The sequence below is a fragment of the Microcaecilia unicolor genome, chromosome 2, assembly GCF_901765095.1.
Source record: "Microcaecilia unicolor chromosome 2, aMicUni1.1, whole genome shotgun sequence".
Classification (NCBI taxonomy): Eukaryota; Metazoa; Chordata; class Amphibia; order Gymnophiona; family Siphonopidae; genus Microcaecilia; species Microcaecilia unicolor.
The window spans coordinates 221,585,302-221,603,432 of record NC_044032.1 but is presented as its reverse complement, the minus strand read 5'-3'; the positions used below and the strand labels follow the sequence as shown (position 1 = coordinate 221,603,432).

The following is an 18,131-nucleotide window of genomic DNA, read 5'->3' as shown; positions in this document are numbered from 1 at the left end:
TGCTTTTTGCTGTATTTCCAACACTGTTCGATCCAGGTTACAAGTACCTGGCAAGATCCCAAAACAGTACAATACCTTCCTGTAATTTACTGAAGTTTTTCATCGAAAATGAATGTTAAGGACAAGGGGTCATGATATGAAGCTGCAGGAAGGAAGATCTGGAGGAAACATGTTTGTGTATATTCCTTATTTGATATACTGCCTTTAGATTAATGCAGCAATGAGGCCTACAGTATTTAAAATGGGGGAAAGGAATGGCACTTCAAACATTAACGAGAAGAAAAGTGTGGAAAAGAATCAAAACAGTCAGGAGAGTAAAATAACTGCTGTTAGGTGCCAGTCTCATGTGGTCCATCTCACGTGACATCCCTGTAGGCTATAGAGAATAGATGGGTCATAAAGGCTGCTGTGAACTTAGTATAAGATGGTTCAACTTGGAGCTCAATGGGAAGCAAGTTCCATCATAATGGTCTGATAAAGAAGAATGCTCCATGTCGTGTACATTAAAGGCGTGCATGGTCAGTGAGGGAACTACAAGTCAAAACCTGAGAGAAAGTCATAGAACTGAGAGGACGAAAAAGGAGTTATCAAGAATGCTAAATAAGAGGGGGTTCCAGAGTATATGGCTTTGTGAAGTAACTTAAAGACCTTAAACTAGATCCAGAATGGAATTCTTAGCCAATCGTGTTGCATGAACAAGGGAGTGACATGGGCAAACTTAGAGGCGTGACATAATATCTGAGTAGCTGTGTTCTGAAAGGACTTTAAACATTTGAGAAGTGGTTTCAAGATATCCACAGAGACCACGTTAGAATGCAGCTTCATAGAGAAGGTGATGAATGCCTGGAATGACCTACCAGCAGAGATGATTGAAATAAGAATTATGATAGAATTCAAGCATGCTGGGATACATATAGAGGACTTTGGTAGGAACAAAGTTGGAGGTTGCGGTATTGACAACAATTCAGGTACTTGTAACCTGGGCTAGATGGACCTTTGGTCTGTCCCAGTATGGCTACACTTATGTACTTATGAAGAAATGGTATGGAAAAAGCAAAGGGTAGGTGAAGGAAACGTAGCTAAGTGACACCACAGTCTACAGACCCCAGAACTTACAGGTTACAGTGCCCCAGAAACCAACCTGGTCAATCTTGTCAGATTGATGGTGGTCAGGAACCGTCCTGCAAAGCCACAGTGAAAGTTGAATCAACATCCTCACTAGCAGCTGATAGCTGTGTAAGTGCTTCTCAATTCTCTCCTGGATTCATACATTACTCAGTTGGGTTTCAGGATTCCCACAGTGAGAATGCATGAAATAAATGTGTATGTATTGGAGATTCATTGTACACAAATCAATCTCATGCAAATTAATTCCGGTAATTCTGAAATCTAGGAGAGAGGCACTGATTTAGATTGTTACAAAGCTTGGCACAGAGAAGGGGCTGGTGCTAGATTAAATGTGGGAATATTTGTTCATCCATCCAAACCCAAAAGAGAAAGACATCTAAAACTGACTTGAATAGAGAATGCTAAGCTTATCTTAAGCTTCTGAGACAGGCAGCTGAGATATATCCTTAGCAGTGTGGAGTAGATTAACAGGACAGACCAACTGGTCTTTATCTATTGTCAGATGAGTCATTTCTTATTTCAATGAACATTCAGCCACTGCAAATGTAGCCTGATACTTTTTTTAAAAAACTATTGGATTAGTGGTTTGGCCAAAAGGCAAATTTTGGGTGGGCCAAGGGGCAGGTTAGGAGGGCATTCATTTTCTTTCCCTGCCTCTCACCTCCCCGTTACCTGCTCTCTGGCTTCCCTCTGCAGCTCCCCAGCTCCTGTCACTTCCAAAACTTAAAAACTGAATACCTTAACTGGCAGGGATCCCAAAGCCCCCACCAGCTGAAGACTCAGCAACCCATCGACCCCCTTCAGAAGCCCAGGTCAGTCAGCAGCAGGTCTCTGAGCCTCAGGCACTGGCCTCCTGTGCATGATCTGAGCATATGAGAGAACTGAGCATGATGGCGGGGCTGACATATTTGTTTTATTAACTTTTTAATGTAAACCGCTGTGACCTATGCTTAGAAATGGTTGTATATCGCGTTTATCAATAAACAAACATAAACATCAGAGGCCCCGTGGTTTTCTGAAGGGATTGATGAGCTGCTGAGTCTTTAACTGGCAGGGCCTGGCCAGGAATCCCCACCAGCTACATGAATAGTGTGCTGCTGCTGGATGGGCCTGAGGCACTGTTCCCACTAAGCTGTGTGGGAATCCTCTTACAGTCCTGCCAGTGGGGGGTGATGTTTTGCTATTACATTTTCAATTGTGAGGGACAGGCAAGCTCTGCAGGACTCCAGGGAACCTGTTTGTCCCTAGTGATTGAAAACACAATATTGTAGCACCACCCTCTACAGACAACAATGCAGTTGGAGGACATCTTCTCAACTTAGAGGGAGCAGTGGCTTCAGGTGAAAGTGGAAGGGCCCAGGCCCTCCCAGGCTCACCCATGGTTACTCCTTTTAGAGCAGTGTAGCAGTGTCTCACTAGCCTAGAGGTTCTGACTGTGGGTGCTTTTCACTTTGCAGAGTGTGATCAGACCTGCCAGACTTGCTCCTCTTCCAAGAGCTGCATTAGCTGTAGGAACGGCCTGGTGAAAGACAGCCAGGACCACTGTGTGTCACACAAGGACTGTGCTCTCACAGAGTACCAAGACGAGAACGGGGGTTGCTTGCCCTGTCACAAGAAATGTGCTCGCTGCATGGGACCCAATGAGCAGCACTGCCTCAGCTGTTCTGCCAACCGCTACCTTCTCAGTGAGTATCGAACTTGCACAGCCTCACCTGCTGCAAAACTCAAGCAGAAACACACACACAGACATACAGATGTACATAAGCACAGGCATGCACACATGTATAAATATACATGCACCACAAAAACACTATCTCAGCACCTACATGCTACTTGACAATTGTCACCAGTGCCCAAAACTTATGAAAATCTTTAACACATTTAAAAATTTTTGTTGTGGATCCTCAGAAGCTTGGCTAGCTGAATGCAGTGACTTTTTCAAATGCATAAAGGGCAGCGTATGCAATTGAAAAAGTCGCATGCATTCAGCTAGCCAAACATCTGAGGACCCACAATAAAAATGTGTTAAAGATTTTCATAAGTTTTTGGGCATTCGTGACAATTGTTGAGTAGCATGTAGGTGCCGGGATACTATTTCTGTGGTTTATGTTTCCCTGCACATTGAGTTGGTCTTTTTAATCTGGTTAAATATACATTCATGCATCTCATAGTGAAAATATCTTGTACACAGCTTCAGTGGAGTACCAAGGTGGGGGCGGTCCGCCCCGGGTGTACGCCGCTGGGGGGTGCCGCGGCGCGCGCCTGCTCCTCTGAGTTTGCTAAACTTTGTTCGTTCGCTGCAGCTCTCTCTGCTCCAGAACAGGTTACTTTCTGTTCCGGGGCAGAGGGAGCTGCAGCGAACAAACGAAATTTAGCGAACTCGGAGGAGCAGGCGCGCGCCGCAGCACTCCCCCCCAGCGGCATGCACCCGGGGGGGGGTCATCTAGCGGGGGGGCGCGCTGCTCCCGGGGGGGGGGCATCAGCGCGCTGCACCCGGGGGGGGGGCGCATTGGCGCTCCGCCCGGGTGCCATCGAGTCCAGGAACGCCACTGCTCAGCTTGCATTGCTGCCAAACATATTTGATTAAACTCAATATACCAATTACATTCATACACACAACAGATGAGGATGTCACACTAAGAAATCTAATGTATTTCCCAGTGTGTCAGTTTAAGGAATACTTGTGAACCCAAGGACAGTTCTCTGTGTAATCCAGTAAAATGTGACAGACATGTAAACAGTTTCACCATGGAAAAGAAAGTTATATGAGTTCTGTTCACTAAGCTGTGTTATGGCAGTAGTGTCTGTTGGCCACAATAACACAACGTAATTCAAAAATGTTTCACCCTAATGCACATTCAACAGTAATGAGCTACAGAACATATAAATGCATGCAAAGCAGCTTCTTATTATGCAAAATGAATAATGCAACGTGTGTTAAAACTTTATATGCTGCATTATTCATTGAAAAAGAACACCTCAAAAGGTAGTGTTAATTTTCTCCTGGGAGCAAGAGATAGTGTTAACTTTCTCCAGGGATGATTTTAAAGGGACTGCTGAATGTGTAAATGTGTGTATGGAGATATGACCTCTAGCAGCAGTTGCCATTATTAAGCCAGTGCAGCACTGGGCAGGAGCAACTGGGCATCAATCCTGCTGAAGACCCCCCTGGACCCCCAGATACCCACCCACCCACCCCCGGATCGCCAATGATTTTTAAGGTAGTCCCTGTGGGGGGCGGGTGGGCTTAAGTCAGAGGGGGAAGCCAGAAGCCTATGGAAACTCAGATCTGCAGGCCTTGGAGCATCGAGCCATAGCTATGTGGACCAATGCTCCCGGGCCATGGTAATGACATTGCTTGTGAGGTGGCTCACAATCAGCGTTATTCTTCTGACAAGATTCAGCAACCTGAGGTACTTTGATCCCACAGGTTGCTGAATCCGATGGTATATCAAAGTATGGTAAAAGGCAAACTTTTACTGCACCATGATCAATTCCCCTTTAAACCTGGCACCCATGTACTCCTCCCCCCCAGCACCTATCCTGGTATCCCTGGGGGGGGGGGGGGGGGAGCAGAGAGGACCTCAATCACTCCTGACCCAGTGGCTCTATTTTGAAAAATGGCAGCCTTAGGGTAGGTGCTCCAATTTTGTTTTTCTCAATGACTGGTCCCTTTAAATGACAGTAATGCTGACTTGGGCCTGCTCTCTATGTATTTCTGTGGCTGGGAACACCTACTATCCCGGATTCAGCACCAGAAAAAAGTTACCACAGGATTCAATAACCTGCGGTACTGAGGTATCATGGATCAATGAATCCTGTGATAAATTTTCCTGAGGTAAAATAAATTACAAACATGCTACTTTACTTAGGTTAGTAAATGGGGACCTATGTTTGCTGTGTTTTTTAATCTACATAAATAAGCAGAAATAAAGAGTCAATAAGCAAGTTGTGCATTGGAGTAACATACCTAGTAACATAGTAGATGACGGCAGATAAAGACCTGTACGGTCCATCCAGTCTGCCCAACAAGATAAACTCATTACATAAGGTGTAATGTGATACTTCATATGTATACCTGATCTTGATTTCTCCTTGCCATTTTCAGGGCATTGACTGTAGAAGTAGTTACTGTCAGAGACAGGAAGTTGGGCTTGATGGACCTTGGTCTGACCCAGTATGGCTTATTGTCCTGTATATTCTTATATACATTGTGCATATGTGTGTATTGGTATATTATTGTTGTGACCCAAATGACAAGGATAAACACCTCAAAGGTCTAACAGAATCCTTCAACAAAATATCCCCAAATCACCTCCAAGGATATCAAAGCACCCTGGAGAAACTTACTATAATACAAGGAAGGGAGAACCATGGAGCCAGTATCCCCCACAGTAAAATACATTCTCCATTAAATATCACTACTATGGGTAGATGAATTACTGAAAAAAAATATTCTCTCTGCTCTTCCAGTTATAGCTTTCTGGCAGCTATGTAATCTGAAACAAAAAACAAATTAGTAAGCTTCAAGCAGAAATTCAAAAAGGAGAAAATGGTGTAGTGGATCCCTGGATGGAACTGTATGTTGCAGCTACAACCTACAGACTGTGGAGGGGGAGACCTTTCCTGTCCTCCTTGTGGATCCTGGGAGGCAGGGAGATCACTCTTCAAAGCTCTAGTTCACTGGACATTCACTCACCACTTCCAGTGTCTCTTGCCCTATCTGCCTGGGCTCTTGGTCAATACCAAGAAAAATACTGTCTACTCAAGGACTTTATAAAATATGTATTTTACTGGGTGGATCAAGAGATTAAAGTAACTTATCTGTTGACCTTCACACATATTGTACAGAATACCAAAAGGCAAGATAAAAAAAAAAGACGCTGGTCATACTGTCATTTCTGACCATAAACAATATGAAACAACATGGGGAATGTGCCAAATATCCCAAAATGTGTCAATATCCTAAATTGTCACTTAGGCAAGTTAATGTAAAGACTCCTCTAGCATGTACTGTACCTGAATGCCTACTAGACATCTCTCCCCCCTCCACGCCAATAAATCTACACTGGTTATAAGTACCCCCTTGAAAAAACGTGTTCTTGCCAGTCATTCATTTGGGAGGCCGCAATAGCCTTGTAAGTTAAGGCTAGCAGGTACAATGGTATCACTTCTAATTGAAGTCTGTTACTTTGTTGTGGTATGGGACATCAAATTTACCATTTATGTTATACTAGCCGTTAAGCCCGTTAAAACGGGTGAGTTTCCAGCTACCCTCCTCGCCGCCGCTTTTAAAATAACAATATCAAGAACTCAAACCTCTTCCCTCCACATCCATCCTTTAAAATCAGCCTTTCTCCTTCCCTCTGGCCAAATAACCAAGCCTTCACCTTATTTTCTAAATATTAGGCCGCTCAGTATGAACCTATAAATGCAGGCCTTGGACTGCAAAAGTTTTGTTACTTATGCAGATCAACTGAATCTCATTAGGGACCAGCAATAACATCTGCTGCGATGATTTACAATTTCAGTATATCAAATCCATGATCCTTGCCCCTTTACCCTTTATCATTTTGGCTGCCTTCTCTGTATCTTTTCTAATTCTGCTCTCTGTTTTTTTTGAGATGTGGTGATAACGACTGCATACAGCACTCAAGATACAGTCGCACCATGGAGCAATAGAAAGGAATTGTGTTATTTTTTGTTCTATCCTGTATTCCTTTCCTAATTATTCCTGTTTCCTGGAAGAGAGAAGACAGTAATCAAATCACAAACTGTGAATTTGGATGTGCCAAGCATTCTCATATTCCAATCCTAGGTCCAAAAAATATGTTCAAGTGAATATCAAAAACAACATCTACCCAAGTTCCACTTTAAAAAAAAAATTATTTATCTTCACATTCAAAGGTTGCTGGCAAATGTTTCTTTCACTCCAATAAAGTACTGGTGTTTAGAGCTGCCGCTGTTCTTCAGGGTGTAATAGACCAAAATCTGCATCCCCATCAACTTCGGGACTGTCCTTGTCCTCTTTGCTTTGTCTTAATCCTTGGTTAGCGTTTTTGGACTTATGATTGGAATATGAGAGCGCTTGGCACATCAAAATTCACAGCTTGTGATTTGTCGTCTGGTCTGTGTGCTGAAGATCCATAATTAATTTTATTTGATGTTGAAGAGTCATTGTTGATACTGTGATTTTGCAGATGACAGATTGTGTTTCATGGCACAGAATTAGTATTGTGACAGTGGCATGTTATAAAAACAGCACAATAATACTACTCCCACAATTAATCGTTAAACTTTTAAGCATCGGACCATCAGAGATGTCAGTCCAACAAATTCATTGTTGCATCATAGGCAATTGTCACCATACTTTGTCATCATTCCAGAACTAAATGTATTCTTATTTATCTTAAAAAAAAAATGTATACACCATCAGGCTAAACACAATTTGTTGACATATTTTCTTGACTTATTCAGTTTAATGCAATGGACATGCAATCCTCAGTAATATCTTAAACAGGTGAGAAGCACCGATTTGAATTCATGTTGTGCCACAAACTGTATTGAGGATAAATCTCCTTTCTATCACTATGCTTCACTCTCTGTTATAAAGGCAACATAGGTGCCGTTATTAAAAAAGAGGGAAAAAAACATCCCAAACCAACCCCTATAACACACAAATTCTCAATCACTAATTGAAGAATATTTAAACGGTTCTATGCACCCTATGGTAGCAATTCTATAACAGGGTACCTGTAGTTGGATAAATGCAACTGGAGTGTATTCTGTAACAACACCTGGACATCTAGATGTGGTCATAGAGTACTAACATAACCCAGTGTCAGTGTGCCTAACATTTACACGCCCGCGGTTACATCAGCCATAGACCTGACATAATTGCAGCCGTGTAAATGTGGAAGGGATGTGTGTAACTTACATTTTTCTCTGAGTTAGACCCACCCATGCTTCACCCACATGTACACTCCCCTCACAGTGACACACTATGGGCTAGATTCTGTATATGGCGCCTGAAAACTCCATGCAGAAAATAATTGCACCTAGGCGTATTCTCTAAAATATGGCTAAATTTTATAGAATAGACTTAAATTTCCATGCAGGTATATAGAACACGCTGAGTAGTTCACCATGAAACCAAATTTGGTCATGTCCATTTAGGCCACGCTTTACTTGGTGCAAATCCTGACACCTAAATTAGGTGCAGATTGGGTGTATTCTATAATAATACGCATAGATTTTAGAAACGCCCACAACCTGCCCATTCCACACCTATAACCATGCCCCCTTTACAACTATTTGAGTTAGAATTTAGGCACACCACATTATAGACCACACAGTGAGTTGTGCATGTAAATATCAATTAATGCCAATTAGTGCTGATAATTTCTTGTTAGCATCCAATTAACAGTGCTGATTAGCTAGTTAACCAATTAAATTATGCGCATTGTTATAGAATACGCTTCGGTTTCCACGCAGATTTTCAGGTGCCATACATAGAATCTGGGGGTATAGCACTTATGCATACCCTTATAGAATAGGGCTTAGGGCACTGTCATGTATAAGTGTTAAATGTTTTCTGCATTTATGTGCACACGGGGCATGTAACTATAGGCACCTAGTTATATAGCTGCTGTTCACACATGTACATGTATATACACTGTAACTCAGCCCAAACCATGTCCCCAGGAATTCATATATGCATTCTTCTTGGTGTGCATGCAGGGGCACCAACAGCCAGGATGGGCCACGGGGCAGAGAAGTACACGGGCCCCTGGATAAGTGTTAAATGTTTTCTGCATTTATGTGCACATGGGGCATGTAACTATAGGCACCTAGTTATAGAGCTGCTGTTCACACATGTACATGTATATACACTGTAACTCTGCCCAAACCATGTCCCCAGGAATTCATATATGCATTCTTCTTGGTGTGCGTGCAGGGGCACCAACAGCCAGGATGGGCCACGGGGCAGAGAAATACATGGGCCCCTATATAAGATGTCCAGAGCAGGCATAATCTTACCTGGCAAATTTAAACAGTGGAGCTCTACGTGCTTTTCGATTTGCAAAGAGTTCAACAACACTATCCATGTCCAACGCTTTAGCAAGTCATGCCTCTACAGCAGAGGCTGAGAAATAATGCCAACTGTATTGTGAAACACACAAGCATCTGCTGTTGACAGCACAATTAATTTTTGATTACCGGTGTTAGTAGTAGCCTCTGTCCCAGCAGCTTCAATGGGCTTAAATCCTAGACGTTCTAGTCATTTTTGATTTCTAGTTATGTTCTGTTCCCTCACAGCCTTTTCTCTCCATTTTTGTGGCCTGGATTTGTAATGATACATCGTTTTGAAGGGTGTTACGAACAATGAAATCAGTCACAATCACAGGTACAGTGCATTTGGCTGTGGTCTGCAGGCGGCTCAGGACAGAGTGCACCAAGCCAGCAGTTGCCAGTGCGATGGTACATGCGCTTTGCCTCGTGGATTCACTTAAGGGCCCGGCAATGCATGCTCTGGTCTCGGGACAGGCTTGGCTGCACTGCATGTGTTTTCACATTTAAAAAAATGATGGACAGGTGTAGCAGGTGGGCCCACTGGGCCCCTGAACCTATGGGCCCTGGGGTCATGATATCTTCATGACCTCCCTCCCTCCCATCATCAGGCCTGTGTGCATGTGCAGTTGTACAGTTTTATAAAAGCCCTTTTATGAGTGTAAAACAGACTGTACACACAGAAGAACAATTATAAAATTACCTCCTATATGCACCAAATCTGGCTGCTGCTGTTTTCACATCTGCCACATAACTCTTGTTTCAGTAATATGGGGGTTATCATCTCTTCCCAGTCCTTACCATAATATCAGTTGTAGATATGGTTGCGTGCAGTGGTGTGCTGGAGCGGGCTCTCACAGGCTCGCAAGAGCCGTTTGTTAAGTTTTTAAGTATTTTGGGAGCCAGTTGTTAAAGTAGGCCTCCCCATGGCTACTTTAACAACTGACTCCCAAAATATGGGCTTGGACCCCCTCCTGAATTCTCTTTTACTTTGCTGGCAGTGATGCTGGCCCCACCAGCCAAGTAAATAGACTGCTGCTGCTCCCTGCTCCTTGTTTCTGACTCTGATCATCAGGCTGGGACTTTTCATGCAAGTGCAAGAAGGTTCCATCATGTTGCTCAGAGCCAGAAACAAGCAGCAGAGAATAGTGGCAGTCCATTTATTGGCTGGTGGGGCTCGGCAAAGGTATGCCTAGCGTGCCCACACAAGGGAGAAGAGAGAGAGGCATGTATTCCCACACCCCACCCCCAAAATTTCAGGGCCGGCTATGCCCAGAGAGAGAGCCCGTTGTTAAAAATTTACCAGCACACCCCTGGTTGCGTGTCACATATATACTATCCCATGTCTGCTAATTCTTATTATAACAGTGCATGGAGAGAATTAGGAAAGCTGGCAAATTGGGCAACAGTATAATAATGGGTGATTTCAATTGTCTTATATATGAGTAGACCCTACAGTGCTTCCCAGTGGCGGTTTACTTGCGATTGAGCTCTGACTAGCTTGACTCAATTCACAACTCTGCGATTCCATATACACATAGAGTTGAATACCTGCGCTTTTGATCAGAGTTAGCAATCTGATGTAGGCGTTGATACACGTCGAAACACGGACCATGTCAGGTCCATTCTTATCTGCATGAATAAAAGATTGTTGGATAACATCTCCGGTGTTGGATTCGTCCTTGTTCAACCTCTACTTTGGTCTGCTGCTGTTTCCTGTCATAGAGGTATCCCCTGCTTTGCTTTTTGATTTCAGTTACCCCAATATTGACAAGATAAATGTTACATCAGGGAGCGCCAGGGAGTTAGAATTCCTAGATGTAATTAATGACTGCTTCTTGGAGCAACTCCAGAGGTGGAGCCATTTTAGATCTAGTTCTTAGTGGAATGCAGGGCATAGTATGAGAGGTAACAATATTGGATCCACTGGGAAACAGTGATCATAACATAGTCAAGTTTGAGCTACTATCTGGAGTGAAGCCACAAAGGAAATCTACTGTAGCAGCATTTAATTTTCGAAAGAGTGACTCTGATAAAATTAGAAAAATGGTTAAAAAGAAGCTAAGGATCGGCTGAAAAGGTTAGAACATTAAATCAAGCAGGGATAATGTTTAAAAATACCATCTTGGAAGCCCAGACCACATGTATTTCATGCATTTACAAAGGTGGAAAGAAGAGAAAATGACAGCCAACATGGTTAAAAGGTGACATAAAAGTGGATATTAGAGCCAAAAGAACAACCTTCAAATAATGGAAAAATGACCCAAATGAAGAAAATAAGAAGCAACATAACCACTGATAAGTTAGATGCAAAGCATTGATAAAGAAGGCTAAAGGAGAATATGAAGAGAAACTTACTGCAGAGGCAAAAACTCACAGTAACAACTTTTTCAGGTGCATCAGAAGCAGAAAGCCTGTGAGGGAATCTGTGGGACTGTTAGATCATGAAGGAGCAAAAGGGGCATTCAGGGAGAACAAGGCTATAGCAGAGAGACTGAATGAATTCTTTGCTTTGGTCTGAGTGGAGGAGTAGCCTAATGATTAGTGCAGCAAGCTTTGATCCTGGCAACCTAGGTTCGATTCCCACTGCAGCTCCTTGTGACCTTGGACAAGTCATTTAACCCTCCATTGCCCCAGGCATAAAAACTTAGATTGTGAGCCCTCTAGGAACAGAGAAAGTACCTGCATATAATGTGTACAGCGCTGCATATGTCTAGTAATGCTATAGAAATGATTAGTAGTAGTATTAAATTTGCAGATGACACAAAGCTATTCAAGGTTGTTAAAACACATGCTGACTGTGAAAAATTGCAGGTGGACCTTAGGTAAATTGGAAGTCTGGGCATCCAAATGGCAGACAAAATTTAATGTGGACAAATGCAAAGTGATGCACATTGGGAAGAACAATCCAAATCATAGTTACCTGATGCTAAGGTCCACCTTGGAGGTCAGTACCTAAGAAAAAGATCTAGGTGTCTGTCACGAAATGCCTAACCACCCCACTGGGGTTACCCTGTAGCCACTTAGAGGGTCTATCCAAAGCACAGCGCAGGTCCGCCTGAACTTGCCATTTGTGCTCTACACTAGCACCCTCCTCCCACCAACTGTGTCCCAACCACCTCTGGGCGAGTTTCCTGCTCTTAAGGTGTTCCCCAATGATTTCTAGGTTACTGGGGCCACACTCCCAGTGGTCCCACAGTTCCTAGAAAGCACCCACAGACCCAACACAAACCACCAGGATTCTTAGTCAGTCCTGACAAGCAGAGGCAATAAACTAAAATTGTTTATTGTCCTGGAAAATATTGAACTATGAACCAGAAAAACTCCTCTCAGTTTCACAGTTTCAGACCCTGCATAGCCTGACCTCCCTCCAAGGTGACCTTTGCGTTGGCTCACACACGTCCTGGGATGGGCACTCCCTGGCTCTGATCTCATGCTCTTGGGTTGGGTCTCTTCTCTGCCCATCCGCTGCTCTCCTCTGTCACAGTTGTCACTTTACTCCTCTAGGTCAGTGACAGGGGACCATCAGGCAACCAAAGACTCTCCTAAAGGGCAAACACTCCTCTTTATCTTCTCCTAATCTCCTTTCTCTTGTCACTCTTCAGTCTCAGGGCACTATCTTTCTGCATTTTGTTTGTAAACTACTCCCCTTGGGTTGGGCTTCTTCCCACCCAGGGAGCTCCCAGTCACTACCCCCCAGTGACTGTCCACAGGGACTTACTCTACAAGTAATTCCAACCTAATAGAGGATTACACATGCTATAGCACTTATGTGTGCCCATATAATATAGGGCTTAGGGATCTTGTGTGCATGCTAGTTTCCTCTCTAGTTATGTGTGCAGTTACAGAATTTCCCTTATAGCAGAGCTTCCCAAAGTGTGGGTTAGGATCCCAAATGAGGTCATAAAACGTGCTTTTGGGGCCATGTGTCATGGCCGTAGTCGTGCCCCCGCGTCCCAACTCACCTTTCCTTCCAGTGGTCAGGCCCCACGGCTTCTCCAGACTGCCTCCCTGGCATTACGTTCCTCCTGCTTTGATACCTCTGCTGCTTGTTTCCCTGGTTTTCAAGCCTCCGTCTGATGTCCCAGTACTCTAGCCTCTCTCTGGTGCACTTGCTGTGTTCTACAGTGCATTCCATGCCTCATTCCAGGGCACCCGAGGTTGTGACATGGAAAAAAAAAAATAAAAGATACACAAACATGCATGGAAACAAACTCAAAGAAAATACAAATACGCAATAAGACAAGCCAAAAGGTTATACTACAAAATCAAAATAGCGCCTGACTACAAAAACATAAAAAATTATACCAACTCGTGAACAAACTAGTAGAGATCACCTTGGTCACCACAACCAATACAGATATCCCATCTGCAGACAAACTTGCCAAATACTTCAATGAAAAAATTGTAAACCTACGTAACACGTTACCTCAGAACATCACCGGCATCGAAAACTTCATCGAGTGTTTGGACCCAATCCTCGGTGAATACCCAGCGGACAGACTCTGGACAAACTTCGCTCCCCTCACCGCTAAAACAGTCGACCAAGTGATTAATAGGTTCTCCAAGACTCACTGTAAATTGGATACGTGCCCCAGCTACCTATTAAAATCCGCTCCCCACCGCTTCATAGCAGACCTCACATCCCACTTAAACTACATGCTTCAACATGGTCTCTTCCCTAAGGAAAATGGCAACATCCTACTCACCCCAATACCAAAAGATATCAAGAAAAAAACAGACGATATCACCAACTACTGCCCAGTAGCATCAATCCCACTGATAGTCAAACTGATGGAAAGCATGGTAACCAAACAACTTACTGACTACATAAACAAATTCACAATACTACACAAATCACAATCAGGATTTCGCTCCATCCACAGCACCGAAACAGTACTAATTACTCTCTTAGCCAAATTCAAACAAGAAATTGCAACAGGCAAAAGCGTACTTCTCCTACAATTCGACATAGTATACTACTAAGCATCCTAGATTACTTCGGATTGGTGGAAGTGTACTTAGCTGGACCAAGGGTTTCCTAACTACTAGAACATATCAAGTGAAATCGAATTTGAACATATCATCACCATAGAAAGCAGACTGTGGAGTACATGAGCCCTTACCGCCACCCATTTCATAGGCAGTAGGGGCTCATGTGCTAATCCTGCACTAATCAGTTAGCACGTAGTAATGTAGAACTGATTAGTATAGAAATGCCCACTCTCCCCTAGACATGCTCCCTCTGCAAAAAAACAAAAATATTTTTAGTATGTGTTTTGCGCACACACTCTTATTGACTTACAAGTGAATTCACTCTGCAGCTCCTCAGTACCTCTTCACTCTTATCCAGTGCCTGTTTTCTAGCAAAAAAGGTACCGGTACTCAAATGCCAGACCACCCTTCAGGGGTGGGGTGATCACTGAGGGACCCACCCAGGGGTGTGCTGGTAAAGTTTTAACAACAGGCTCTTTCTCCGGACATAGCCAGCTCTGCAGTTGGAAGGGCCAGGGGTGGCCGGGGGGGGGGGGGGGGGGGGGGGGGGGGGAGGGGGGAGCAACACTTGCCTCTCTCTCCTCCCTCCCTTGATGCAGGCACACTAGGCATACCTTTGCTGGCAGCCAATAAATGGACTGCCACCACTCCCAACGTCTTCCTCTGAGCAGCATGCTGGAACTTCTTCACACATGCTGGAGAAATCCCAGCCTGCTGCTCAGAGCTGGAAACAAGGAGCGGGGAGCAGCAGCAGTCTATTTACTTGGCTGGCAGGGCTCAGCATCCCCACCAGCAAAGTAAAAGAGAATTCAGCAGGGGGCCCAAGCCCACATTTTGGGAGCCAGTTGTTAAAGTAGCCATGGAGGGCCCTACTTTAACAACCAGCTCCCAAAATTCTTAAAAACTTAACAACCGGCTCTTGCAAGCCCGTGAGAGCCTTCTCCAGCACACCACTGGACCCACCCCACAATAGCCAGGCCCACTGCAACTAGTCACAGAATCTGTGAAAAGGCAGAATTGGTGTGTAGAGCCTGAGCTCTTTTGCTATAACTTGGGGACCATGAGTCAATTTTAGCAGACAATGAAAAAGGTGCTGGTACTCAGTACCCCCAAGTACCCCCTCAAAAAAAGTCCTGCTCTTATCTCTCCCTACACTCCTTCCCAGGAAATCTGTTCATCCAGTAAACCTCTCCTGTCTGCACCCTTCTCCTCCACTGCCAACTCCAGACTCCGTTCCTTTTATCTTGCTGCACCATATGCCTGGAATAGACCTCCTGAGCCAGTACATCAAGCTCCATCTTTGGTCATCTTCAAATCTAGGCTAAAAGCCCAGCTTTTTGAGGCTGCTTTTAACTCCTATTCACTTGTTCAGTACGCGTCTGTTTTATCATTCCCACCTCAAGTAATTTCCTTACCCCTTATTTGTCCTGTTTATCTGTCTTGATTAGATTGTAAGATCTTTCATTGTTAAATTAATGGCTAAGTACTGGGTCGCTGTTCTTTGGTTTTACTTCACAATTTATATATAAAATTGATGAAAATTAAACAATTAATTTAACAATGAAGAAAAAAATCTAACCCAGTATAGGAGGCAAATGATTAATACACATGATATGCTGCAGATCTGGAATGGCTTAGTGCTATAGGAGATCACATAGCCTATTTGATTTGCTTTATACTTCCTCCTATCTGTTTTTTTCTTGTTAAGCTATTTTGGGCTTTTTTGGTAATGTAACCTTTTGTCTCTCACCACTCGTATTCAGGCTTGTTTACTCCCTTTGCTGTCTCATAGATTGTAAGTTCTGTCCAGCAGGGACTGTCTCTTACACGTTAAGTGTAAGCGACTTCTAGTAGCACTCTAGAAATGATAAATAGTAGCATAGGAGCCAACTTTGTGGGTGCTTGAGCACCCCCAATATTAAGAAAATTCTTTGTATGTGTCCGGGGAAGGAATATTTCCATCGGGCTTAGCTGTATAGGGGCATAGCTAGACCTCACGGCGGGAGGGGGCCAGAGCCTGAGGTGGGGGGGACACCTTTTGCGCTGCCACCCTGACGCTCCCTGACACCTCGTCGCCGCAATTTAATACCTTGGGTTGGCTTGCGGGGGTCCCCAACCCCCGCCGGCTGAAGCCTTCATCCAGCGCCAGGCTCAGTGCTGTCACGTTGCCTGCCCTGCTCGCTTTTCCCCTCACGTTCTGCCCGCTCCTTATAGTGAAATTGTGTATGCTCAGTTTCACTAAAAGGATTGTGCTGGACGTGAGGGGAAGAGCGAGCAGAGCAGGCAACACGGCGGCGCCGAGACCGGCGCTGGATGAAGGCTTCAGCTGGCGGGGGTTGGGGACCCCCACCAGCAAAACCAGGGGCCCAGAAGAAATTTTTTTTGGGGGGGCCAGGCCCCTGTGGCCCCACATAGCTATGCCACTGGCTTAGCACCCCCAATAATTTTTAAAAAACTGGCTCCTATGAGTAGTAGTGGTGGTAGGATCTTACTTCAGGACACCGCAGCGTATCCCACGGAATGCCCTTTTAAGAAGAGGTAAGCATGCACTAGTGCTTACTGCAGCTCTTAGTAAACGGAGCACTATTTAAAGATATGGATGTATTTCCAGAATAGCGTTTTTTGGGAATTTATGTGCATATGTGCACACATTCACATATATGCCATTATTCTAATCATGTATGTGCATATTTGGCATGTAATACATTTAACTGCCCCAGCACTATCCATATAGTGAAGAGGTAGAAGGAGGGTGGAGCAAAGGCAGCACCAAAAAGTTATTCTAAACCAGGATTGTCCAACCTCTGTCCTCGAGGGTCGCAATCCAGTCGGGTTTCAGGATTTCCTCAATGAATATGCATGAGATCTATTTGCATACAATAGAGGCAGTGCATGCAAATAGATTTCATGTATATTCATTGGTGAAATCCTGAAAATCCGAGCTGGCGAGGGCCAAGGTTGGACACCCCTGTTCTAAACTAAATGGATGGCTACAGTCGGCGGCCAATACGTTTATTCAGTACCACTGGTTATATGTATAACAGTGTTTAATATACAGTACAGTCTTGATTATCCAATGTAAACAGGACCAACTCATTGTTGGATAAGTGAAAAGTCAGATAATATGGAAAGCATTGCATAAACCCCTCAAACAATGCATAAACAGAGGCACAGAGTTCCCGATTTTCAAAAATAGTTTATTAACACTATACCACATTCTGCAGTATGATTGGAACGGTATAACATAATTACTGTGCTTGCTCTAAAACAAAGATTTTTAGTAGAAATACATGTAATGACTTCACTAGGGAGGGGGGTGTCTGTGGATATGCTAGAGGGTCTGATTAGGAAAGGTTGGATAACTGAGACTAGAGCACTGATGGGCAGATGATCGAAAGCCCCGCGCTGTTCCAAACAACTTATATGGTGTGAATCCCCGCCCAGCGCATTCCAGGATGCACTGGGCTGGGCTGGGCACCGCCATTTTTGAGGCGTTGACGATGGAAGAGGATGGAAGCCACCTCCCTCCTTCAATGAAGGTAGGAGGTGGGAAAGGACCACTAGTCCACCAGGTGGGGAGGATTGACTCATGGCCCACTGGGCCACCAGGGCTCCAATGTGAGGGGATGCCAGGGGGAGTTAGGTGGCTGGAGACCACCAGATCTCCAACCCCCTAAACCTGTGTTGGAGGGGGGGGGGGTCGGGGGACTGGACCTCCAGCCCCCGTGTGACTTGTGGGGTCGGGTTAGGGCTTCTGCGGGGGGGGGGGGGGGGGTACAGGCTGCTGCATTGGGTGGGAATGGGGGGCCTGTTAGCATGCAAATGCATGCTGGACAGGGCTCACCATTCCTCCCCAATGGTCTGCAAACCCTAATGCCAGCTGTTTGCCAATGTTTAGTGCGCTGGTCGCTGATCATTGGGGAAGAATAGGTTTAGCA

At 44.5% G+C, this 18,131-nt stretch overlaps 1 protein-coding gene across 1 annotated transcript in view; it reads left to right on the top strand.

The window, feature by feature from the left end:
* PCSK5 (proprotein convertase subtilisin/kexin type 5) overlaps positions 1-18,131 on the top strand; it is a 739,798-nt gene that overhangs the window by 697,176 nt on the left and 24,491 nt on the right. The window contains exon 32 of the mRNA XM_030193725.1: positions 2,586-2,813. Coding sequence (XP_030049585.1) covers positions 2,586-2,813 — 228 coding nt within the window. The remainder of the gene's footprint in view (positions 1-2,585; positions 2,814-18,131) is intronic.